This window comes from Aotus nancymaae, unplaced genomic scaffold (genome assembly GCF_030222135.1).
Source record: "Aotus nancymaae isolate 86718 unplaced genomic scaffold, 86718_ANA_hifiasm-v0.15.2.pri h1tg000016l, whole genome shotgun sequence".
Classification (NCBI taxonomy): Eukaryota; Metazoa; Chordata; class Mammalia; order Primates; family Aotidae; genus Aotus; species Aotus nancymaae.
Genome location: NW_026988428.1, coordinates 35,103,292 through 35,129,402, shown reverse-complemented (window position 1 = coordinate 35,129,402; position 26,111 = coordinate 35,103,292). Strand labels below are relative to the sequence as shown.

Sequence of the window (26,111 nt, the reverse complement as noted above, 5' to 3'; positions counted from 1 at the left end):
AAAAGGTTTGACGAAATCCTAACAAGAATAGACAATTTAGAGAGGAATATAAGTGAATTAATGGACCTGAAGAATACAATACGAGAACTCCGTGAAGTATGCACAGGTTTTAACAGTCGAATTGATCAAGCAGAAGAAAGGATATCAAAGGTCGAAGACCAACTTAATGAAATGAAACGAGAAGACAAGATTAGAGAATAAAGAGTAAAAAGGAATAAGCAAAGTCTCCAAGAAATATGGGACTATGTGAAAAGACCTAATTTACGATTGATAGGTGTACCTGAATGTCATGAAGAGAATGAATCCAAGTTGGAAAATATTCTTCAGGATATTATTCAGGAAAACTTTCCTAATCTAGTAAGGCAGGACAATACTCAACTCCAGCTAATCCAGAGAACACCACAAAGATATTCCTCCAGTAGAGCAACTCCAAGACACATAATCGCTAGGTTCACTAGGGTTGAAATAAAGGAGAAAATTCTAAGGGCAGCTAGAGAGAAAGGTCACGTTACCCATAAAGGGAAGCCTATCAGACTCACAGCAGACTTCTCACCAGAAACCCTACAAACTAGAAGAGAATGGGGGTCAATATTCAATATCCTCAAAGAAAAGAATTTTCAACCCAGAATCTCATATCCCGCCAAACTAAGCTTTATAAGCGAAGGAAAAAGAAAATTTTTCGTGAACAAGCAAGCACTCAGAGATTTCATCACTACCAGGCCTGCTTTACAAGAGTTTCTGAAAGAAGCACTACAAACAGAAAGGAACAGCCAGTATCAGTCATCCCAAAAACTTACCAAAACGTAAAGAGTATCTCTATAATGAAGAATCTACATCAACTAATGGGCAAAATAGCCAGCTAGCATCAAATGACAATATTGAACTCACAGATATTAATATTAATTCTAAATTTAAATGGATTAAATGCCCCAATCAAAGACACAGACAGGTAAATTGAATAAAAAGTCAAAATCCATTGGTACGCTGTATCCAGATCTATTTCACAAGCAACGACATACAAAGACTCAAAGGGATGGAGGAAGATTCACCAATTAAATGGAAAGCAAAAAAAAAAAAAGGAAAAAAAAAACAGGAGTAGTAACTTTCGTCTCTCACAAAATAGATTTTAATAGTAACAAAGACTAAAAGAAACAAAGAAGGACATTAAGGATCAATGCAACAACAGGAGTTAATGATTATAAATATATATACACCCAATACAGGAGCACCCAGATACATAAGATAAGTTCTCAATGACTTATAAAGAGACCTGGACTCCCGCACAATAATAGCGGGAGATTTTGACACCACATTGTTAATATTCGATGGATCAACGACATAGAAAATTAATAGGGACATCTATGATTTGAACTTAGACCTGGAATAAGTAAACTTAGTGAATATTTAGAGAATTCTCCACCCCAGATCCACAGAACATACATTTTTCTCAGTATCACATTACACCTATTTTGAAAGTGACCACATAATTGGAAAATTGGAAGTAAATCACTCTTCAGCATTTGCATAGCATTTCACAGACTTAAATGAAATATTAGTTGGCTGTCTGTTACTTTCTTCCCTTATTCCTTCCTGTCTCCGTTGTTAAGCACAATTATCGGCATAAAAGAGGTTTTTAATACCTATTTTTAGATTGCATTCCAGCCCGGGCAATAGAGCTAGAATCCTGTTCTCTCTCCCCCTTTTTCTTTCTCTTTCTTTCTTTCTCTCATTAAAAAAAAAAAAAAAAAAAGCATAACACCAAAAAAAAATCTTGCCAAGAATTTTAAGTTCAATATATGTTTTTTGAGATATGGTCTTACTCTGTCAGCCAGGCTGGCATGCAGTGGTGCAATTCTTTTGAACCCTCCTCACGGTTCAACTATCAGCGTTTTTTTCCTTTTTTTTTTTTTTTTTTTTTTGGTAGAGACAGGGTCTTCCCATGTTGCCTAGGCTGGCCGTGAACTCCTGGGCTCACGTAATCCTCCAGCCTTGACCTCCCAAAGTGTTGGGATTACAGGCATGACTGCACCCAGCCTTGGACTTTCTTATGCTTGTTTTATGATTTAATAATTTTTATTTTGAATTATGTAAAGGCCTTATTTTGGCCCTTGCATTATTTGACATAACAATATCAGTTCAAAAACGACTAAGGTTAAACCCCAGTGAAAGAATCTCTGTCTAGACTGGCATCACTTCATTCCTTGACAACCAATTACTGCCTCACTTAGGCCTTATAGCCAGGCTGTATTTCCCTACCTTGTCCACAAGAATATTATAAATAATCTTTTGTTTTGTTTTGACACAGAGTTTCACTCTTGTCGCCTAGGCTGGAGTGCAATGGCGCGATCTTGGCTCACTGCAACCTGTGCCTCCCAGGTTCAAGCGATTCTCCTGCCTCAGCCTCCCGAGTAGCTGGGATTGCAGGTGCCCACCACCATGCCCAGCTAATTTTTGTATTTTTAGTAGAGACAGGTTTCACCATGTTGGCCAGGCTGGTCTTGAACTCTCGACCTCAGGTGATCCACCCAACTCAGCATCCCAAAGTGCTGGGATTACAGTGAACCACTGTGCCCGGCCTATAAATAATCTTATCTTATGTTTTCTGTACTCATGTAGCACCTTCAGTTCTCCTTAAGCCCCCTCCCCATCCTCACTCTCAACTGATTATCTTACATCATATTTTATAATTATTAATTAATTTATTTTTTGAGACACAGGGTCTGTCACCTAGGTTGGAGTGCTGTGGCACAATCATAGTTCACTGCAGTCTTGAACTCCTGGCTCAAGCAATCCTTCCACCTCAGCCTCCCAAACTGCTGGAACTACAGGTGTGCGCCACCATGCCCAGCTATTGGTTGTTTTTTTAAAATTTTTGGGTTTTTTTGTAGAGATGGAGGTCTCACTATGTTGTTCTCAGGCTGATCTCAAACTCCTGACCTCAAGAGATCCTCCCTCATCAGCCTCCCAAAGTGCTGGGATTATAGGTACAAACCACTGGGCCCAGTTAAGATCTTATTTTAGGCTGGGTAGGCTGGGCATGGTGGCTCACACCTGTAATCCCAGCACTTTGGGAGGCCAAGAAGGGCAGATCACCTGAGGTCAGGAGTTCGAGACCAGCCTGGCCAACATGGTGAAACCCCGTTTGTACTGAAAATACAAAAATTAGCCAGGTATGGTGGCGGGCACCTGTTATCCCAGCTACTTGGGAGGCTAAGGCAAGATAATCATTTGAACCCAGGAGGGGGATGTTACAGTGACCGGAGATGGTACCACTGTATTCCAGCCTGGGTGACAGAGCAAGACTCCATTTCAAATTAAAAAATCTTAATTTTAGAGACAAGGTCTCACTTTGTTGCCCAGGCTGGTCTTGAACTCCTGGCCTCAAGTGATCCTCCCACCTCAGCCTCTCAAAGTGCTGGGATTATAGGCACAAGCCACCGGGCCCAGTTAAGATCCTATTTTCTTGAGCAAATTAAAGTTCTCAGAAGAGAACTGCCAAAGCCTCCCACCCCCCACCACGAACCTGCTGCCTGCATTTGTGCCCGTATACTCTGGCTTTTCCTGCTAATGGCACCATCTCTGCTGCTGTCTGCAGCCAGCCCCTCTGTGCTCTAGATCTTTTTCCTTCAAGGACTTTTGTGCCTCATCAGTTGTTTCTCTCACTTGAGTCATTCTTACCTGTATGCAAACATGCTGGTGTGTCTCCCATCAGAAAAACGAATTTGAACTCCCTTTCCTTTCCTGTCACAGCCTCATTTCTCTGCTCACCTTTACAGAGCAATTTTGTGTAAGCGTTTATTTATATTCTGCCTCCAGCTCCTCTCCTTCCATTTCTTTCTTGAACTCACCCTAAATTACAGGTTTGTGTTCAGCACTTCACCAGAACTTCTCTTGTAAAGGTCATTTGTGATCTCTGCATGGGGAAAGCTGTTTGGCTGCTACTCCCCAGTCTCCTTCGGCTCAGTCTTGGGTCCTCTTTATCTGCACTTACTCCTGGGTGATCTCACTCAGTCCATGGTCTTAAGTATCTAATGACTTTTTAACCTCATATATATATATATATATATATACACACACACATATATATAATATACATATATATATAATTTTTTTTTAAATAGAGTTGAAGTCTCACTATGTTGCCCAGGCTACTCTTGAACTCCTGAGGTCAAGTGATCCTCCGACCTCGGCCTCCCAAAGTGCTAAGATTACAGGTGTGAACCACATCACCCGGCCCCAAAATTCTAGTCTTGACATTTGAACTTTGATATCTAGTAAACAATTGTGTTTCTTCCAAATGTGTTCCTCCTGCAGGCTTCCCTCTCACATAACTCAATGCCTTCATCCTTGACTCCACCCCATGTCCAATCTTGTCAGTCTTTGCTTCAGATTGTATTCAGAATCCCACCACTTTGTCACTGAGCTGCTGCAAAGGCAATCAATGCTGTCATGCAAATTAGAAAAGGGGGCCAGGTGCAGTGGATGATGCCTGTAATCCCAGCACTTTGGGAGGCTGAGGCGGGACAGATCATGAGGTCAGGAGTTCACAAGACCAGCCTGGCCAACATGGTAAACCCCATCTCTACTGAAAATACAAAATTAGCCAAGTATGGTGGTGCGTGCCTGTAATCTCAGCTACTCAGGAAGCTGAGGCAGGAATATCACTTGAACCTCGGAGGCAGAGGCTGCAATAAGCTGAGATCACACCACTATATTCCAGCCTGGACAACAGAGCGAGACCCTGTCTCAAAAAAAAAGAAAAGAAAAAGAAAAAGGCCCCCTTTGGTAGATACAACTGTGCACTTGTGTAGGGTACCCCCTGCTTCTACATGTGTCCCACCTTCCCACAGCCTATTGTCCACACTGCAGTCAGAGGGATCCTTTCAAATCAATCCCTGTTTCAATCATGCATTGCTGTTGGAAGGTCTGCTAGGCTAGAAGGGCCAAAATGGCCTCCCTCACATGTCTGGCAGTTGGTGCTGGCTGTCAGCTGAGCTTGGGGTGCTTGCTTTTCCTCCATAAGGCCTCTCATCCTCCAGCAGGCAACTTTGGGCTTCCTGTCCACATGGTGGTCTTAGGGTTTCACAAGCGTGGTCTTTGGAAATCAGGCCCAACCCTAGATCTCCTGAATCAGAACCTGCATTTTAACGAGATCTGTAGGAGATTGTTATGCACAACAAAATTTGAGAAACATTGCTTTTTTTTTTTTTTTTGAGACGGAGTTTCACTCCTGTTACCCAGGCTGGAGTGCAATGATGTGATCTCAGCTCACTGCAACCTCTGTCTCCCAGGTTCAAGTGATTCTTCTGCCTCAGCCTCCCAAATAGCTGGGATTACAGGCATGTGCTACCACGCCTGGCTAATTTTTCTGTATTTTTAGTAGAGATGGGGTTTCACTATGTTGGCCAGGCTGGTCTCAAACTCCTGACCTCAGGTGATCCACCTGCCTTGGCCTCCCAAACTGCTGGGATTACAGGTGTGAGCTACCACGCCTGGCCTGAAACATTGCTTTAAAATACAAACCTGGGCCAGGCAGGGTGGTACACACCTGTAATCCCAACACTTTGGGAGGCCAAGGCAGGAGGATCATTTGAGCCCAGGTGTTTTGAGACCAACCTGGGCAACATAGGAAGACCCCATCTCTACAAAAAATAACAAAATTAGCCAGGCATGTTAGTGCACGCTTGTAGTCCCGGCTATTCCAGAGGCTGAGGGAGGAGAATTGCTTGAACCCAGGAGGCAGAGGTTGCAGTGAGCCAAGATTGCGTCATGCTGAGATTGCATCACTGTACTCCAGCCTGGGCAACAAGAGAAAAACTCCATCTTAAAAAACAAAACAAAACAAAAACTGCAACTCTCACCCATTTCCCAGCTTTCCATCTCCTTTTCTGCTTATTTTTCTACATAGTGCTAGTTAACATCTAATATAGCATATCTTTTACTTATTTATTTTATTTATTATCTGTCTTTAATTGTATAAAGAGAGGGTTTTTTAATTGTGGTAAAATTACACATAGCATAAAATTGACCATTTTAACCATTTTCAAGTGTACAGTCCAGCAGTATTAAGTACATTCACGTTGTTATACCTTCACCAACACCACTATGCATCTCCAGAACTTTTTCATCCTCCCAAACTAAAACTCTGTACCCATTAAACATTAACTCCCCATTTTCCCCTTCTCCAGCCCCTTAAAACCTCCATAGTCCTTTCTGTCTCTATGAATTTGATTGCTCTAAGCACCTCATATAAGTAGAATCATATAATGTTTGTCATTTTTTTTATTTTTATTTTTGAGACAGTCTCACTTTGTTGCCTGGGCTTGCTCTCAGTAGTCCCATTCTGTTACTAATGCTTGCTGTTTCAAGTTCAGAGCCCCCCAAACAGGCTGTAATAATGTGTTCTAGAACTTTGCTGGGGAATCACATCAAGCTCACCATTTTTTTTTTCTTTTTTTGGGGGGGGAGGACGGAGTCTCACTCTGTCACCCAGGCTGGAGTGTAGTGGCATGATCTTGGCTCACTGCAACCTCCACCTCCCAGGTTCAAGTGATTCTCCTGCTTCAGCCTCCCAAGGAGCTGGGATTACAGGCACCTGTCACCAGGCCCAGCTAATTTTTGTATTTTTAGTAGAGATGGGGTTTCGCCATTTGGCCAGGCTGAGATGTTTGTCCTTTTGTGCCTGGCTTATTTCACTTAGTGTCATGTTCTCAGTGTTCATCCATGTGGTAGTATATGTCTGAATTCCTTCCTTTTTTTTTTTTTTTTTTTTTTAGAATTTCCTTTCTTTTTAAAGATATGTATATATCACATTTTGTTTATCCATTTATCTCTTGATGAACATTTGGGTTGTTACACCTTTTATTTAGCTATTGCATAATGCTGCTATAAACATGATACACAAGTATCAGTTGAAGTCCATTTGTTTCTTTTGGGAATACACCTAGAAGTGGGATTGTGGGATCATACCTAGCATCCCAGCAGTGAGACTGCTGGGTAATTCTGTTTAATCTTTGCAGGAAGTCTGAAGGTAAGGGTTTTTGCCTCTGTCGTTCACTAATAGAAGCCCAGAGCCTGGCACACAGTACACACTCGGTAAATTCTTGTTGAACTATCTGTTTAATTTCCCTGTCTAGGAACCTGGAATCTCAGTCTAAGAAGGCTGTGCAGCTTGTCTGATCCAGCTTCCTCTCAGTATTCCCATTCTGATTTCTAATGCTTGCTATTTCAAGTTCAAAGCCCCCCAAACAGGCTATAATAATGTGTCTTAGAACTTTGCTGGGGAATCACATCCAGCTCACCATTTTTTTTCTTTTTTGAGGGGGACGGAGTCTTTCTCTGTCACCCAGGCTGGAGTACAGTGGCGTAATCTCAGCTCACTGCAACCTCCACCTCACAGGTTCAAACAATTCTCCTGCCTCAGCCTCCCAAGTAGCTGGGATTACAGGTGTGTGCCACCACGCCCGGCTAATTTTTGAATTTTTAGTAGAGACAATGTTTTTACCATGTTGGTCAGGCTGGTCTCGAACCCCTGACTTCATGATCCGCCTGCCTCAGCCTCCCAAAGTGCTGGGATTACAGGTGTGAGCCACCAGCAGCTCACCATTTCTTTACACAATCCGCCTTCCTTCCGTGTCCCTTCAAGTTCCCAGCCCCTTTCTCTTTCTCAGAAGCTCCTGTGTCACCAACAGAAATCCTATTTACAAGTTCTTGCGGTGCCCTTGGCTGTCATCCAGTCCCTTTTAGATTAGCCTGGTACTTGCTGGGTTTCATTGCTTCACTTGAGCTCACTCACTCTGTGTCCCCTAAGGCTCTACTGCTCCTTAGTGCAAAAAAAAATGGTTCTCTTTGATAGGAGACAGAGGTGAAAAGGCCTGAGGGAATTCTGCTTTCTCTGTTACCTCCAACCTGACCCTTTCAGGCCCAAACAACAAGCCTAGCTTTTTCTTTGTTCTTGTTCCAAATGCTTTTTAAATTGTCCTTCAAATGTGTTTGCCTCTTGAGTTACATAGAGCTTCCTGACATTATTCTTGTCTCTGATAGCCTCTAATATATGCCTTTCTGCTCTAAAATTTTATGTGCGTTTTTTTTTTTTTTTTGAGACAGAGTCTCCCTCTGTCACCAGGCACCAGGCTGGAGTGGAGTGGCACGATCTCGGCTCACTGCAACCTCCACCTCCCGGGTTCAAGCAATTCTTCCGCCTCAACTTCCCGAGTAGCTGGGACTACAGACATGCGCCACCACGCCCAGCTAATTTTTATATTTTAGTAGAGACGGGGTTTTACTATGTTGGCCAGGATGGTCTTGATCTCTTGACCTCGTGATCCGCCCACCTTGGCCTCCCAAAGTGCTGGGATTACAGGCGTGAGCCACTGTGCCCGGCTTTATGTGCATTTTTTAAAAGACTCACATTCTGAAATCGCATTACTGAAAATAAGAGGGCTTACAAGAAAAAGAAAAAAAAAAAACAGGGTTTAGGGCAGACCACTCAAAACTTATGAAACTTTGTAACCAGAGCCCTCACAAATACAGTAGCAGCCCCAATAAAAATGTTGGCAGATTAAATCTCCACTAGCATTAACCTTAAATGAACCTTAAGTCCTAGTCATTCCTTTGCAGCCTATACCCTGGGGTGTGTGTTTTCTTTTTTTTTTTTTCCTGTCACCCAGGCTGGAGTGCAATGGCATGGTCTTGGCTTACTGCAATCTCTCCCTCCTGAGTTCAAGTGATTCTCCTCCCTCAGCCTCCCAAGCAGCTGGAATTACAGGCACCCACCACCACGTGGAACTAATATTTGTATTTTTTAGTACAGACGGGGTTTCACCATGTTGGCCAGACTGGTCTCAGACTCCTAACCTCAGATGATTTTCCCCCCTTAGCCTCCCAAAGTGCCAGGATTACAAGTGTGAGCCACTGCACCCAGCCCAGATTTTTATTTTTGATGAAATGGTATCCATTAGTAAAGAAAGCTCTCTGGAATCTACATCTAAAAAAAGGAAACATGGTGGGTCATGCCTGTAATCCCGGCTCTTTGGGAGGCTGAGGCAGGTGGATCACCTGAGGTCAGGAGTCCGAGACCAGCCTGGCCAACATGGCAAAACTGTCTCTACTAAAAAGTACAGAATTAGCTGGGCGAGGTGGCATACGCCTATAATCCCAGCTACTTGGGAGGCTGAGGCACGAGAATAGCTAGAACCTTGGAGGCGGAGGTTGAAGTGAGCTGAGATCATACCACTGCACTCCAGCCTGGGTGAGAGAGAGAGAGAGACTCTAGATCAAAAAAAAAAAATCTGATGTAAGATCTGCCTTCTTGCCATTTTTTAAATATTGAGGTAAATTTATTTGCACTTTTCTTCATCTGCACTTTCTGCTTCACCAGATGGCTTCATATTAATGGAAACCAACCAGTAGCTGCATCCCAGCAAGGCATTCTATTGAATTTTTTTCTTAAGGTCTTCCTATATTGCTAAAATGTTCTCTAGCTGTGAGAAAGCTTGCTTCTGATCATGTTAAACACTAAAGCAAAAGAGGGTGGGGAGTCCTCTGAACCACTTTTGGTTTTAGGGGCTGCTCAATTTTTTAAAATTAAAGAATAAATAACTGAAAATAAACTAAAAATAAAGAAGTTGCATATAAACCAACATGACTTCTGCATTACACTGACATCATTCCCCTAAGTTATCTGTCACTGTTGAGCTAGTTCATGTTAAAAGAGCACTTTGTAGCATAACTGTCTGTATTTAATTGTGATCATCTGGTTTCTTCCCACCTTTATCCTTTTTTTTTTTTTTTTTTTTTGAGATAGGATCTTACTCTGTTACCCAGGCTGGAGTGCAGTGGCACAATCACAGCTCACTGCAGTCTGGACCTCCTGGGCTCAAATGATTCTCTCACCTCAGTCTCCCAAGTAGCTGGGGCTATAGGTGTGTGGCTCCATGCCTGGCTAACTTTTTTTTTTAGAGATGGGAGTCTGGCTATGTTGCCCAGGCTGGTCTCCAACTCCTGGGCTCAAGCGATCCACCTGCCTTGGCCTTCCAAGGTGCTGGGATTATAGGAGTGAACCACTGTACCTGGCCTCCTTCATATATTCTTTTAAAAAAAATAAATAGTGATGGTGTCTCACTATATTGTACAGGTTAGTCTCAAACTCCTGGCCTCATGCAGTCCTCCTGCCTCTGCCTCCCAAAGTGTTGGGATTACAGGCATGAGCCACCACACTCAGCCTAATGTACAAAGTAAATTATTGTTGATAATTGAACAGAAATTACTTCAAGCTTCTGACATACATTAATCTTCTCAATGCTTCGTACATTCTAAATTCTCAAATGTTTAAAGAAAACAAAACTAGGAACAACTGTATAGAACTCTGGATCAAGGGTAGGAAGATGGAGTGCAGCCCTGGGAGATTTTGGGGAGGAAAGTGCATGGTGAGAGGTGTGAAGTCATGACCGGGTAGATAAACTTCAGGGCTTCTCTTTGATGGGAGTCACAGTGTTGTATAACCTAATCTCAGAAGTTACATGCCATCATTTTTGCCATAGTCTGTTAAATTCAAGTCACTGGATGACCAGGCATGGTGGCTCACACCTGTAATCCCAAAACTTTGGGAGGCTGAGGCGGGCAGATCATGACGTCAAGAGATCGAGACCATCCTGGCCAACATGGTGAAACCCTGTCTCTACTAAAAATACAAAAATTAGCCGGGCATGGTGGCATGTGCCTGTAGTCCCAGCTACTCAGGAGGCCAAGGCAGGAGAATCACTTGAACCCAGAAGGCTAAGGTTGCAGTGAGCCAAGATCGTGCCACTGCACTCCAGCCTGGGTGACAGAGCAAGACTCCATCTCAAAAAAGGCAAGTCACTGGGTTCAACCTGTATACAAGAGGAGAGGCATGCACAAGAGTGTCGATACCAGGAGGCAGAAATCACTGTGAGCCATCTTAGAAGCTGTATACCACACTTCCATTTCACAGATGAAAAAACTGAGGTTACCACCAGGCGTGGTGGCACACGCCTGTAATCCCAGCATTTTGGGAGGCCAAGGCAGGAAGATTGCTTGAGGCCAAGAGGTCAAGGCTGCAGTGAGCCAAGATTGTACCATTGAACTCCAGTCTGGGCAACATAGTGAGATCCTTGTTTCAAACAAAAAAAAAAAAAAAAGGAACAGGTTCAGAGAGGTTTAGTAACTTCCTCAAGGTCACCTAGTCATATGCTTAGGCAGGATTCAAACCCGGAGCAACTCTCCCTTTTATTTGTTTTTTTGAGACAGGGTCTCACTGTCGGGAATGCAGTAGCGCAGTGCTAGCTCATTGCAGTCTCAACCCCCTGGGCTCATGCAATCTTCCCACCTCAGCCTCATGAGTATCTGGGACTACAGGCACATACTACCACACCTGGCTAATGCATATAAATATATATTTTGTAGACAGATGCTTGCTGTGTTGCCCAGGCTGGTCTCAAACTCCTGGCCTCAAGCAATCCTCCCACCTTGGTCTCCCAAAGTGCTAGGATTACAGGCATGAGCCACTGTGCCTGGCCAGCTTTTCCTTTTAATTGCTAAGCATATGAACAAAGTCACCTTAAATAATATTTAAGTAGTAGCTACTATATGTTGTTTACATGTTCTCTCATTTAATCTTCACAGTAGAACTTCATTCAGTGTTGGTTAATGTAGTTCCTATGGGTAACAGATGAGAATGGATGAATGAATCAAAATGTATAGGCCAGGTACAGTGGCTCACACCTGTAATCCCAGCAGTTTGGGAGGCTGAGGCTGGTGGATCATTTGAGGCCAAGAGTTCAAGACCAGCCTGGCAAACATGGTCAAACCCCATCTCTACTAAAAATACAAAAATTAACTGGGCATGGTGGCACATACTTGTAATCCCAGCTACTTAGGAGGCTGAGGCAGGAGAATTGCTTGAGCCCAGGAGGCAGTGGTTGTAGTGAGCCAAGATCACACCACGGCACTTCAGCCTGGGCAATGGAGCGAGAGACTCTGTCTAAAAAAAAAATATGTATAACTGTTTCAGACAAGCTCTAAAATCATTTTTCCTCGGTTCTCACAACACAACAGTCAACATAGAAGACTTCTGTGACCCCTAAATATTTGAGAATTTCTCTGCACCAGCAAGCAATCAGTTCCGCAGCAGACACCAAATGGGTGTCTTCCAATTCAATTCCGACACTATCTACCTGGAGATAGTGACAAACACTGAGGGCTGAGGGCTGGGTCCCCAAGGCTACATCTCCCTTCAGACACTAGTCACAAGTCCCGGCCTCCAAATTTTGTGACCAACCAGTTTCAAGTTGGAGTTCCCAGCCTTGCTAATGCCGGCTTTGGGGTTCAATTAATTTGCTGGAGTGGCTCACAGAACTCAGGGAAACAATGTGTTTACTGGTTTTTTATAAAGGATATTGCATTGGATACAAATGAGGACATGTGTAGGGTGAGTATGGGGAAGGAGGCGGAGCTTCCATGCCCTCCCTGGGTGCACTATCCTCCAGGAACCTCTGCATGTTCAGCTAGTTGTTTTTTGAGGTTTGTTTTTGTTTTTAGATGGGATCTCATTCTGTCACCCAGGTTGGGATTCAGTGGCACAATCTTGGCTCATGACAACCTCCCGCTCCTGGGCTCAAGTGATTCTCATTCCTCAGCCTCCCAAGTAGCTGGGATTACAGGTGCACACCACCACACTTGGCTAATTTTTTTTCTTTTTTTGGTGTTTTTGGTAGAGACAGGATTTCGCCATGTTTCTCAGGCCGGTCTCAAATTCCTGGGCTCAGGAAATACACCCACCTCAGCCTCCCAAAGTGCTGGGATTACAGGCATGAGCCACCATGCCCAGCCGTCCTCTTAAGTTTTTAATGGAAGCTTCATGATGTCAGCATTCCTTTCCCAATTTCTCCCTCTGGAATGAGGATCTTATGAGCCACCATTGGAAAGGCAGGGGAAGATTAGAGTCCTGCCTTGGGGCAGGTGAAGGGAGGGCAGGAGAAGGCTGGAGAGATTCTGTTTCCTGAGGCCCACTCCTGCGGTCTGATACACCCACATCATAACACAAGACTGACAGGGTCTGTGGGAATTAAGAGCCAGGAACTGGATGAAAACCTGGAAAGAGAGAGAGAGAGAGAGTGAGAGTGAGTGTGTGTGTGTGTGTGTGTGTGTGTGTGTTTATATAAAACACCACAATAACCATTTGCCCAAGGCCACAGAGTGGCTGAGGGTACCACCATTCCTAGACAAAGAGTGGGGACCAGCGGAGAAAGGTTTGGCCTGACCCTGGGAGGGGGAAGCACCCTGGACAGCCTGCCTCTGCTTTCTCTATTGTGGGACCAGGATGGTTCATCAGCCTCCCCTGGGCCCATGTGGAGAGACCCCTCAACACTCTTGGCCCCTCTTAGCACGGCCCACCAGACCACTGCGGATGCCCTCATTTCACTTGCTTGGGGTGGAAACCCGAATGTGTCAGGTACTGGACGGGAGTCATGCTCACTCTGCTCCAGCCATGCTGGCCTTTCAGTCCCCCGTCTCACAGCTTCGACCCAGGCTCTTCTCTGCCTAGAATCTGCCCCATCCCTGTTACCCAGTAAACTCCTATCCCTGCTTTAGCTCCCAGCTTAGATATTCCTCCCTGGGGAGGTCGCTTCTGGCTGGAAGACTAGATAAGGCCCCTCAGCTGCACGCTTTCCTAAGTGCACTGACAGCAGCTGCTCACCGTGCAAGCTGTGGGGTACAGTGGAGGGTGAGCCCGGGAAGCTGGCCCGTGTCTGTTTTGCTTGACCTTCCATCTAGCACAGGGCCTAGCAAAGAGGAGGCAGTGGGTGAGTGTTGCTATTTATGGGATGCCAGTCAGGTCCAGGTGCCTCCTGTGGGTGATGCCAGGGTCAGCCAGCCGCTTTTCCCCAGGAGACCTCTACCCTGCAGTAACCGCTACATTAAAATGCTAATAGGAAAGAACGGAAGGGCTTCCAGACTTCCTGTGTAAACACTTAAAAGGGACTTCTGGAGACCACTCATTTTGTCCAGTTCTGTCCCTGGGTATGACTTTCACGTTCTGAAGGAAAAATAAACCCATAGCAGGAGAGGATACAGGATCTATTTTAGGGTAGGGGAGAGGCCTGTTTCAGAACCTTTCAAATTGCAGGGCCTATCCTGGAAGTGTAGAAAAAGGTTTTTAATAGGAGAGGAGCATGATTTCATTATGTTAAAATAATGTTTACAAAGAGCTTGTAAGAATGCTCCAAGAAAATGCACATGCTATATAATCTAAATATATGTACATGCTATATAATCTTTATGTACATGTACATTTCATTTGATCTCACTTATGTAGAAATATGCATTCCTAATAATAGCTTATTCAATGTCACAACTCTTTAAAGTAGGTCGTTACCTCCATTTTGCAGATAGAGGTTAGGTAATTTTCCCAAGGTCACACAGCTAGTAAAGGTCAGAGTTCATATGTGAAACCCAGTCAGGCAGGCTCTATAGCCCCTGCTCTTAACCACTGTATAATGCAGGGAGAAATCCATCCACATGTTGTCTTTGGGTGGTGGTTTATTTTCTCCTCCATGCTCTAGGATTTTCTATTTGGATTTACTATAGGAGTTAAATGATAGATAGGGAAGAAGGTGGGGTGGTGAAATTTGAAGGCCAAACATAATGCTTTCAAACAAAAGAATTCTCTCCATTTCCTTTTCCGCTTTTCTAAATTTTCCAGAACTGGTGACCACCCCAATTTTACGGCCCACTGAAGCCCTGTCCCCAGAAGATGGAGCCAGCACAGCACTTATTGCAGGTAATAGACTCTGAGCCAACTCCAAGGGACCTTGTGGATCAAGGGCATCTCTCACCAGAGAGAGCCTGACCAAATCCATTAATGGGCTCACTCAGGCAAGTTATCTAAAACGAACACACACACACACACACACACACACACAGAGAGCTATAAAAGACTCAGAGGGTAACGGCCGGGCGCAGTGGCTCACGCCTGTAATCCTAGCACTCTGGGAGGCCGAGGTGGGTGGATCATCTGAGGTCGGGAGTTCAAGACCAGCCTGACCAACATGGTGAAACCCCGTCTTAAAATAAATAAATAAATAAAATAAAATAAAAAGAAAAGAAAAGACTCAGAGGGTTCTGTCAGAGGCATTACCAGTAAATGATAGGTTGGGAGGTGGCCACAAATAGATATGCATACGGACGTTACACTCGAGTACGTGGGTAGGGACGAGGATATATGTCGTTGGTTGAGTGGGTGAGGAAGAGGGGGAGGATCAGAGAAACCACTTCCTGTTTAGGATAAGCTATTTCCTGTTTTGCTGCTTCCCGTTTCTATCATAAGAATCGGGAACTGGTTTGGGAGGGAGTTCAGTTTTGTCAGAAATCAAAAGCAAATGTCCTTAGCTTAAGCACCAAGAGACTCCAGCTGTTATGTGCCATGGAAATCAGGGGGAACATGGGTTCGGATGGAAGTGGACACTAGTTAACGAAAACAAGATGATCTTTATGAAAATGGTGAGGAAATCATCTAAACAGATGGCTCCAGGAATTACTGAGACATCCTCAATCCTGAAACATCTCTACATTTTCCCTCTCCTTTCCAAGTTGTTATCACCGTGGTCTTCCTCATCCTGCTCTCGGTCGTGATCTTGATCTTCTTTTACCTGTACAAGAACAAAGGCAGCTACGTCACCTATGAACCTACAGAAGGCGAGCCCAGTGCCGTTGTCCAGATGGAGAGTGACTTGGTTAAGAGCAGAGAGAAGGAGGAATATTTCATCTGACTCCCAGGCCCCAAGGAGCTTATTCCTGGCTCCAGCACTAACTCATTGACTGCTTATTACGGGAAAGTTTTCTCTGAAGCCAGGGAGAAGCATTGATTGATGTGGGCAAATCCAAGCTCCAGCCAGGTCGCAGTCCCAAATGCTGACATCACTGACTCCAGGGACCAGGGATGTGGAGAAAGCTGCTTATGGTGCCTTTAACCTGGCCCTCTTATTAGAGCTGGTGGTTTGCAGCTGGCCAACAAGGTGGGGCTATACCAGGGGACATCTGAATATGTGCGCAGTCATGTTTTTTCACAGGTTGGAGAGAAGAGAGAGTTAGGATGATCAGCTGCTCCACTCTGTCCCCTACCTGGTCACCTCGTGATAACCCCAGTAGAGATGCTCTCCATACAAGATTCTTCCCAGAGGCTGGATACCACAGCAAAACGCCAGGCCAGGAGGGGTAGGAAGCTATGGAGATCTTACCTCCTGATAAATGTGCTACATCCCCTCATCTGAGCCCCTCCTTTCCATGTTCCCCAGCAACCTCATGCTTACATGATTTTTATCCAAATTAAAATTTTCATTGCTACGGAAATGAGATTCTCATGTGCAAGAATACCTTTACATTTTGACTTATCTTAAACATTTTTGACATTTTCTTTTCCCTATTTAACTCCTTTGCATATGTTCTCTCCCAAGCAATAAGAACCCTAGGGAAGTTCCAGAAGTTTTCAGAACTATCTCAGGGGTTTGAGACAAAGATGGTACAGGGAACCTTGTCCCAGAGGAACATCATTAGAAATGTACCCTGGGAAATGAGTTGGTTTAAGCCTCCATATTGGCAAGGGCCAGAATTTCCCAGAATCCCATCTATGTATATACAGAGGGAACCAGGAAAAATCAACCTACGACCTTTCACTATGTATTCTCAGAATCAAGCCAAGAGGCTTCTTAGATTTTGCTTAGTCTCAAAATGAGTTATGTTTAAAAGGCACATTTTGGTATAAATTATTAGCTCGTCAGATATTGTTCACTTTGGAATTAAGCTAGATCTCCTTTGAAGTTTTAATGAATTGCCTCCGTTGTCCAAGCCCAAACCCAACCAAGGTAAGACCAAGAGCTGAAGAATCTGGCCGGGTGCGGTGGCTCATGCCTGTAATCCCAACACTTTGGGAGGCTGAGGCGGGCGGATCACTTGAGATCAGAGTTTGAGACCAGCCTGGCCAACATGGTGAAGCCCCTTCTCTACTAAAAATACAAAAATTAGCCAGGTGTTGTAGCAGACGCCAGTAATCCCAGCTACTCAGGAGGCTGACAGGAGAAACACTTGAATTTGGGATGTAGAGGTTGCAGTGAGCCAAGATTGTGCCACTGCACTCCAGCCTAGGCAACAGAGCGAGACCCTGTCTCAAAAATAAATAAATAAATAAATAAGCTGAGGAATCCATCTTGGCAGCCTAGATTCCATGAGTTTTCAGTATTTCTCCACATAGAACACTGGAGAAACTGAAGGTCATCCTGAACGTATACAAATTGCTATACCAGAAGGTTTTCAAGCTGAACTTTAGAGGAAGTTAGGAGAATCGATGGTTCCCTCATTTCTAAGTTTAGGTCCTAAATTCCAGAATTTGAAAGAGGTTAGGAAGTAAAATGATGAAAAGTTGAACATCTGGAATGGAATTCATGAAAATGGTCAAGTCTTAGGCTTGTACTCCTGCCTTTATTTCAAAGCTTTATCAAAGGAAACAGCAGCAGCAGCACCTAGCTGAATTCTAGATGGGATATAAAGACATAGAAGAAATCTAAAAACAAGCTAAGTAAAGAATCCTTGCAGTGAGGTGTAATGCAACTTCATCACTTTATTCAAATCTTCAAAATAGTCTTTATTCTACATTTTTAGTATAAAAATTCCACAAGTTAAGTGCACCACAGTGTAGAGAGAGACATACAACGCTGAACTTCCATAACAGTCAATGGTACAGTCAAACATCACATGTACAGAACACACAATTTAGATGAACTGAAATTATAAGATAAAATAAAATAAAATCCAATTTCAGAAAACAAAAATCAAAACATTAAAGGATCCCTGAAATATTCTTAACCCTAATGAGATTTCACTGGACTCAAGTCATTTTGTAGTGAGGCATTCACAATAATGACCCTATTAACCCAGTCTAGGTAAATTTTGGGGAGCCGAAAGTGTGGCTGCATCAGACACTCTGACAAAAAATGGTAACCAATTTTTGATCTGAAAACTCCTCTTAATTTGGCTCTAAACACATCAATCAGGCTTTTGAAATCCATCCTCCTCCTTGCCCCTCGCATATTAAACCAACTGTTGTTCACAGTACAGTTTGCACGATAACTTTGTTCAAATATAGCTCAGTTTTTCTGGCACCAAAACAAATTTGGGTTAGGTGCGTGTATGCAGAGACAACCTATGAGGAGGGCCCAAAAGGCACCCTCCACTTTTGCCTGAGGAGATATGAAAGCAGAAGTAATGGGATCTGTGCTTGGGGCACAGAGGGGGTTTCAGAGGATCCTTGTGAAAGACTAGTTAAAAGATGACAAGTGGGGAGAAGTGCAAGGAAGGAAGGAAATTAGTCTGACTGGCTTTCTGTCCTGCACCATTGATTCAATGGAGACTGGCGGGAGGAAATGGAAGACTAAGGTTGGAGATGGGATGGGTGGGGCAAGGGATGGAAAGGAAAAGGCAGACAACTAATGTGTTCCATTTAATAACAAGTAATATAAATCAAAGACTTAAAGGAGATTAAAGACCAATCAGAATAATTTGGCAACTTTAATTCTTAGCAAGATCAAAGTTCCCTCCAAACCTAATTTGATGTTTTATTACTAAAAGCAAAGACCAGTATGGTATAGTATTACTCCAGAGAAATTAAAGGAAGATCCTTAGGGCGGCTTTACCCACATTCATTTTATGAATGGATACCTCCCCTACCTCAAAATGCTTTAGGGAGGTACTGCTACCATTATATGGTTCCTTATTAAATTTGAAAAGTGCCTGAAAGTTTGGGCACCAGAAAGACACCCCAACAACATGTGTCTAAACTGCAACTTGAGGTTAATATGACTAAAGCAGTTACATTGTGAGAAGTGCTGAAGGTATATGATGTCTTTCCCGGCACAAAGGTGGCCTTGGTTCCTCACCAGATGGTGTAGCCACCATCTGAACCACCCATGAAGTAGTTCCCCTTCCTCTGAGTTACGAGGACGTTGGCTCCCTGCATGACTGCAAGCTGAGCAGCATTGGGAGGGCATCCAGGAGGTGGAGGCTGAAAAGAAAGGACATAATAGAATGGGCACAGGGAGGCTAATATAAGGGAAGGGGACACAGGGGAAGCAAAGGCCTGTTAGGATAAGGCAATGTGCTAACTGCATTTTCAGGAGCTAGTTCTGCTATCAATTTGAGTTCTAAAGTAGGTCTGTATTTTCTGTGAACCCAAAGATAAGAACAGGAAAGGGAGCCTACCACTCATTCAAAGGGTTCCAGCTCTAAGATGAAGCCTAGGACTCCTTGTGAATATGAACAGGCCAGACCAACAGTCATTTCGAGGGTAGGGAACCACTGCCCTACTCACATTTCCAAAACAGGGACAAGGTGCCAGGTCCATGTTAGAATCCCACAGCGTCCCTACATAGTTTTTAATTTTTTAGTTTTTATTTTTTTGAGATAGAGTCTCACTCTTGTCATCCAGGCTGGGGTGCAATGGCGGGATCTTGGCTCACTGCAACCTCTGCCTCCCAGGTTCAAGCAATTCTCCTGCCCCAGCTTCCCAAGTAGCTGGAATTACAGGCATCTGCCACCATGCCCAGCTAATCTTTTTTTTTTTTTGAGACAGAGTCTGACTTTGTTATCCAGGCTAGAGTGCACTGGCGTGATCACAGCTCACTGCAACCTCCGCCTCCTGGGTTCAAGCCATTCTCCTGCCTCAGCCTCCCGAGTAGCTGGAATCATAGGTGCCCTCCACCATGCCAGCTATTTTTTTATTTTTAGTAGAGTCCGGATTTCACCATGTTGGCCAGCCTGGTCTCAAACTCCTGACCTCAGGTGATCCACCTACCTCGGCCTCCCAAAATGCTGGGATTACAGGTGTGAGCTACTGAGCCCAGCCCCTACATAGTTTTTGAATAAACTACTGGATAAGGCCGGGCGCGGTGGCTCACGCCTGTAATCCCAGCACTTTGGGAGGCCGAGGCGGGTGGATCATGAGGTCAAGAGATCAAGACCATCCTGGTCAACATGGTGAAACCCCGTCTCTACTAAAAATACAAAAAATTAGCTGGGCATGGTGGCGCGTGCCTGTAATCCCACCTACTCAGGAGGCTGAGGCAGGAGAATTGCCTGAACACAGGAGGCAGAGGTTGCAGTGAGCCGAGATCGCACCATTGCATTCCAGCCCGGGTAACAAGAGCGAAACTCTGTCTCAAAAAAAAAAAAAAACTACTGGATAACTAAAGGCTCTCTAATGATACATATTCACCTCATCTCTAGCATGTAGTTACTGAGTAGATGGTCTTAGCAAGGATCATTTGGGCTGTAAATCCCATGCACTGGGGAATTAAGTAGGAGAAAATGATAACTAAAATTGGTACTACCTTTCTAAAAGCTCCCTACTAGAGATTATACATTCTACTTTTTCATCATCAGGGTTCCTAGGACAACACCAAGCTGATGGCAAATATGGAATAATGCTTATGGAATGAATAAGGAGCATTACTAGACTAGTTCAGTGTACCAAAATAAACTGGAAAAAAAGCAAGGAGGACTTGATAGACATGAAAACAAAAGAATCAGGTTCACTCAGTCCCCAGTGAGACGTTACTCACTTGCCACAGTTCTCCTGCCCCCTCAAACACTTTCTGAGTACTGGATGTTGGTAGTTGCACCAACACTGGTAACTACCATCCAAGAATGGTGACAGAATGAATATGAAGTTATTTCAGAAAGTTAAAATACACACAAGGGCTGAGTTTTTTCTGATGAGGTCATACTCACAGGAATGTTGCCAGCAGTAGCCCCAGCTCCAAATCTGGCACCTGCATCGTACCCTCCTTCCACCAGCACTGTAGAGCCAGGTGGATAGATGGGACCAACTGGATAATAAGCCATGGGGATTGTGGAACCTAAAGGCCCAACAGCCACAGACTGGGCCATGGGAAGATACAGAGAGGCTCCAGGAAATGCGGCCGACATGGTGGGGACCGTGGCAGCCCCTGGGTGCACAAAGCTCGGACGATAGAGCTAGAAGAGGCAGAAGAGAAGGCAAAACGTTACTTTATGACATTCCTATTTGAGATCTCTTTAATAAGCCAATTCTTTTTTTTTTTTCCTCGCACTTCAAGAATTGTTTTAAAATAAGCCAATTCTTAGTTCTCCTTGTGCAGGTTATACTTTTTGTGAGATTATACAAGTTGCCTTTCCACTGGCCTTCAATATTCTCCTGGATCACTTCCTGCTAAAGCTAAGGTTGGGATCACAGAATGCAAATTCATCTCCCGCACCTCAGCTGGTGCCAAATAACACAAAAACATCAAATAATGCACTTTCAACTCCGACAAAAATTGCCAAATGATACAGTGTTTCAGATTATTCGTGTGACCATTTTCTTCTGTTTGTGAAGAGTAAATATGTGAAGTGAGACTTAATCAAGGACTAAAGGACCACTCTAAGAGAATTCTCAGCTAGTTCCAAGTATGGCAAACTGGACGCACCTCTGAGTAGGCAGGTGGAGCATCAGTATAGGGTGGAGCCTGAGGAAGATGCAAGGTCTGAGGGTATACTGGATTCCCAGGAGGCTGCACAGGGTAGGTTGGCTGTGTTGGATATTGACCTGGAAGACAAGAAACAAATGTAGGTTGCCTGCTACACAGAGCTACCAAAATGAGGCAGGTCATATTGGGTAGCTAACTTAGTAGGAGCAAGTGGAAGGGGATTTGCAAATAGTCTGCCCCAGAGGGCCTGATTCCTCGAACTAAGAAAATATGCGTTGTCTCTGCACCCTTATAATGGAAGGTGCTGGATTCTGACCCCACAGGAAAGGCACTGCTCACTGCCTTTACTAACAAACCGATGTAAGGGGAAAGTCTAGCTGGGCCCAAGTTCCCTCCGGAATGCAGGATAGGTCTGGGCACCTGTTCCTGAAGTTCTGGCCTGCTGCTGTTCTGGCGTATCAAGGGTGCCTCTGCTCTAGGTAGTCTCTACAGCCTGTCTACAACCACACCAGTCTTCGTGGGTAACAGTAGTTCTGATTTTCCTTATAGATTACTATTCAAGGTCGACTCCCAAACAAAGGGTGTGAATGATGGAAGTGAACCGTGAGACTGGGAAAAAAGTGCAGGGCTGAAGGGTGAGGAGGAATGTCCTCACTGGAAATGCGGGGGATCATGTTTGGGGTGTTTTTTTTTTTTTTTTTTTTTTCTATTTCTTTTCCCCCCCCCCGCCCCAGCCTGTTCCTGGGTTATGGGAATCATGTTCTGACAGAAACACTGGTACCATCACAGAAAACGGGAGAAATTCTGATCCCGCCAGCGAAGGGTGAGGGGGTGCGAAGGAAAGGAGAAAAGAGACATCGTAGGCCCCGGCCCCCGCACCAACTCCAGCAACTCACTAGTTAAGTTCGGGCCCTGCCGGGGGGTTCGGGAGCGCGGCGCCCCGCCTCCGCCGGCTCTCCATTGGCCTATGCGAATGCCTGCGCTAACGCTCTATTTGCTCCTGTGGATGCCCATCATGTCAAGCCCCCCCACCACCCGAGCCCGCAGTTCCAAACTGCGCCACAGACTTTATGGAGAAAGGGCCCGGAGGCAGCGAGCAGCTGTAATTTTGGGATGACGAAGGCGTCAGGCGCAGCCCGCTGGACTGCAGCCGGCGGAGGAGCGCGGCGCAGCCCACCCCAAGCCCGGCGTTTGGTGACCCTGGGCCCCGGACCCGCTCACTCTGGGCCAGCAGTACTTCCCCCAACGGCCTCTACCGCCCTCTGTCCTTGCCTTTGCTGTTCATGGTGGCTGCGGGTCCGGTTCGTCTCGGCGTCGCGGACGGTTATTTTTTTCGTCCTCTTCCTGTTCGAAGCCACTTCCGTGTCACGTGATGCTCCGTCCGCCTAGCGTCACCCGACGTCCAAGTGGTGCTGCCGCCGGAAACTCCGCCCCTGCGCCGGGCTTCCAGTCGGCTGCGGGAGGGTCCGCGCGGTCCCACCCACTGGTCTTGGCCCTACCCCCTGCTGGTTCCTGTCCTTCACCCGCTACCGGTGTCCCTCAGCTGGAGAAAAACCAAACGCAGGTATTGTCTCCAGCTCTGTTGGACGCTCGGCGGAAGAACGGTGCTAGCATTCCCCGGAACCTTTTTCCACCTACACGCATTCACTCAAGGTCACCTCACATTGGCAGCCTTCCACTAGTGGCTTAGATTTCTCCAAATTTCTCGCACTGCCTGAAATTGGCTCCCCAAACTTTAGTTTATCATGCGTCCCTCCTCTCCAAGCCCAACTTAAGCTTCAGCTCCGTTAAGGTTTATTTTGCCAGTCCAGCTCACATGTATCCTTTCCTGAATGAGACCCGCACTGGAATCTTCGCCGCCCTGTCTGCTCCAGGACAGGCTGTCGGCCGGTCCTCCCGTCTGTCGCTGCCTTTCTCACTTATAGGAAGGGGTTTTGTTTTCAGTACTGTCCGCAACAGCTGCACTGAAACTGACATACTCGCAGTACCCATGGAGTGCTTGTGGCCCTGGTGACCTGTATAATACCTTGTGAATATTTTCTCAGTGTATGGCTTTGCTTTCTATCTTAACTATCCTTAAGGGCAAAGATGGCATCCTTTAGGCAGCGATTAAGTGTTTTTCTTAAAAAAAAATTTTTTTTTTCTTTTTTTGAGATGGAGTCTCTCTCTGTCGCCCAGGCTAGAGTGCAGTGGCATGATCTCGGTTCACTGCAACCTCCGCCTCCCAGGTTCAAGCAACTCTCCTGCCTCAGCTTCCCGAGTAGCTGGGATTACAGGTGCCTGTCCCCATGCTTGGCTAATTTTGTCCTTTCAGTAGAGACAAGGTTTCACCATGTTGGCCAGGCTGGTCTCAAACTCCTGACCTCAGGTGATCCGCCTGCCTCAGCCTTCCAAAGCGCTGGGATTATAGGCGTGAGCCACCAGGCCCGGCTTCTTTTTTTTTGAGACGAAGTTTCGCTCTTGTTACCCAGGCTGGAGTGCAATGGCGCGATCTCGGCTCACCGCAACTTCCGCCTCCTGGGTTCAGGCAATTCTCCTGCCTCAGCCTCCTGAGTAGCTGGGATTACAGGCACGCGCCACCGTGCCCAGCTAATTTTTTGTATTTTTAGTAGAGACGGGGTTTCACCATGTTGACCAGGATGGTCTCGATCTCTTGACCTCATGATCCACCCGCCTCGGCCTCCCAAAGTGCTGGGATTACAGGCGTGAGCCACTGCGCCCGGCCCCGGCCTCATATTTTAATACAGAGACAGGGTGTTACTGTGTTTGGCCGGGCTGGTCTTGAATTCCTGGCCTCAAGCGAGACTTCTACCTCCATTGTCCAATAATTAAAAGGTTAACTCTTAGAACCCAGGAACTCTCCTAGGGCTAGCTCTGTCTCATGTAAGCTGCCCTTAGATTGGTTAGAACCTACTTTACTGGGTGTTGGGTATTTTGCTTGTCACAATGGGACCTGGGCATTGGAAAAACCAGGTCCAGCAGAACCAAATGAGATTACCAACAAAAATGAAAGAGTTCCAGGCTGCTCTTTTCTCTGGCAGGTAGAATTAAGAAGTAAATGGTGGCTGGGTGCAGCCGCTCACACCTATAATCCCAACACTTTGGGAGGCCTAGGCAGGAGGATCGCTCGAGCCAGGAGTTCACAACCAGCCTAGGCAACATAAGACTTGGTCTCTATAAAAAAAAAAAAAAGTAGTAGTAACTAGCTACTTTCTTGGACAGGAATCAAACTTTGACATTTTCTTCATTCTCATGGGTCCCCCAATGAGACGAAGATGTTTATTTGGTCGTTTATCAAATGTTCTTTCTTGCATTAATTTAACAAATATTTTTTGAGCACCTCTTATGTGCTGGGCCCTGTGACAGGCACTAGGGAAATAATAATGAAGAGACAGGTATAGTCCCTACTCTCATGGAATTTATGGTCTACCTAATGGAAGAGACAGAAAAGTGAACATATAATGATAACATAATATAATTAGTGCTGACATAAGGACAGCATGGGGTGTTAGAAGAACACATAGGTGAGGCACCTATTCTATTCTGATGTTGTCAGGGAAGGTTTCCTGGTGCAAGTGATGTTTGAGATGAAATCTGAAGAGTGAGTGAAAGTTAAGCAAATGGGCCGGGCGTGGTGGCTCATGCCCGTAATCCAAGCACTTTGGAGGCCAAGGCGGGCGGATCACCTGAGGTTGGGAGTTCAGGACCAGCCTGACCAATATGGTGAAACCCCGTTTTTTTTAAAAAAAAAGAAAGTTAAGCAAATGAAGAGGGTTCCTGGAAGAGGGAACTGCTTATGCAAAGGCCTAGAGGTAGGAGGGCTTATGGGGGGAGGGCATGAAACAGTTTGGTGTAGCCAGAGCATACTGGTAAGGGGACTGGTAAGAGATGACACAGAAGAATTGTGAGCCAGACCTTGCAGGGACGCCTTAGAGCCCATGTAAGATCCCACGTGAAGACACTGGATTCTATGCTAAGGGCAGTAGTTAGCCACTGAAGAATGTCAAGCTGGAAAGTGATATGATCTTGTTTTTGTTTGACTGATTGATTGGGATAGGGTCTTGCTCTGTCACCCAAGCTGGAGTGCAGTGATGCAGTCACAGCTCACTGCAACCTTGAACTCCTGGTCTCAGTTCATCCTCTCACCTCAGACTCCTGAGTAGCTGGGACAGCAGTTGCTTGCCACCATGTCTGGCTAATTTTAAGTTTTTTGTAGAGACAGAGTCTCACTTTGTTGCCTAGAGTAGTCTAGAACTCCTGGCCTCAAGCAATCCTCCTGCCTCAGCCTCCCAAACTATTGGGACTACAGGCATGATCCATTGCTCCTGGCTGTGTTTTTATTTTAGAACAATGCCTCTGGGCCAGGCACAGTGGCTCACGCCTGTAATCCTGACAATTTGGGAGGCCAAGGCAAGAGGATTGCTTGAGCCCAAGAGTTGAAGACCAGCCTGTGCAATGTGGTGAAACCCCATCTCCGCAAGAAGTTTCTAAAAAATTAACCAGGCATAGAGGCACACACCTGTGGTCCCAACTACTCGAGAGGTTGAGACAGGAGGATTACTTGAGCCTGGGAGATTAAGGCTGCAGTGAGCTGTGGTC

At 45.3% G+C, this 26,111-nt stretch overlaps 2 protein-coding genes across 3 annotated transcripts in view; one reads left to right on the top strand and one right to left on the bottom strand.

Annotated features, from left to right (window-relative positions):
* Nucleotides 1-18,554, top strand: part of SMAGP (small cell adhesion glycoprotein) — a 30,072-nt gene extending 11,518 nt beyond the window's left edge. The window contains exons 3-4 of the mRNA XM_064376785.1: nt 14,723-14,800; nt 15,610-18,554. Coding sequence (XP_064232855.1) covers nt 14,723-14,800; nt 15,610-15,788 — 257 coding nt within the window. The 3' untranslated portion in view covers nt 15,789-18,554. The remainder of the gene's footprint in view (nt 1-14,722; nt 14,801-15,609) is intronic.
* Nucleotides 17,608-22,892, bottom strand: DAZAP2 (DAZ associated protein 2). Of its 2 annotated transcripts, none has more exons than XM_012450222.2 (4): nt 22,785-22,892; nt 21,513-21,631; nt 20,797-21,042; nt 17,608-19,072 (listed from the first exon to the last, which is right to left on the bottom strand). In XM_012450222.2, exons 1-4 carry the CDS (start codon nt 22,795-22,797, stop codon nt 18,944-18,946), a joined length of 507 nt encoding a protein of 168 aa, XP_012305645.1. In that variant the 5' UTR covers nt 22,798-22,892; the 3' UTR covers nt 17,608-18,943. The 2 variants fall into 2 exon arrangements, with proteins under 2 accessions (XP_012305645.1, XP_012305646.1); XM_012450223.2 differs by having other exon boundaries at nt 20,874-21,042; nt 22,785-22,884.
* Between the last annotated feature and the right edge of the window lie 3,219 nt (nt 22,893-26,111).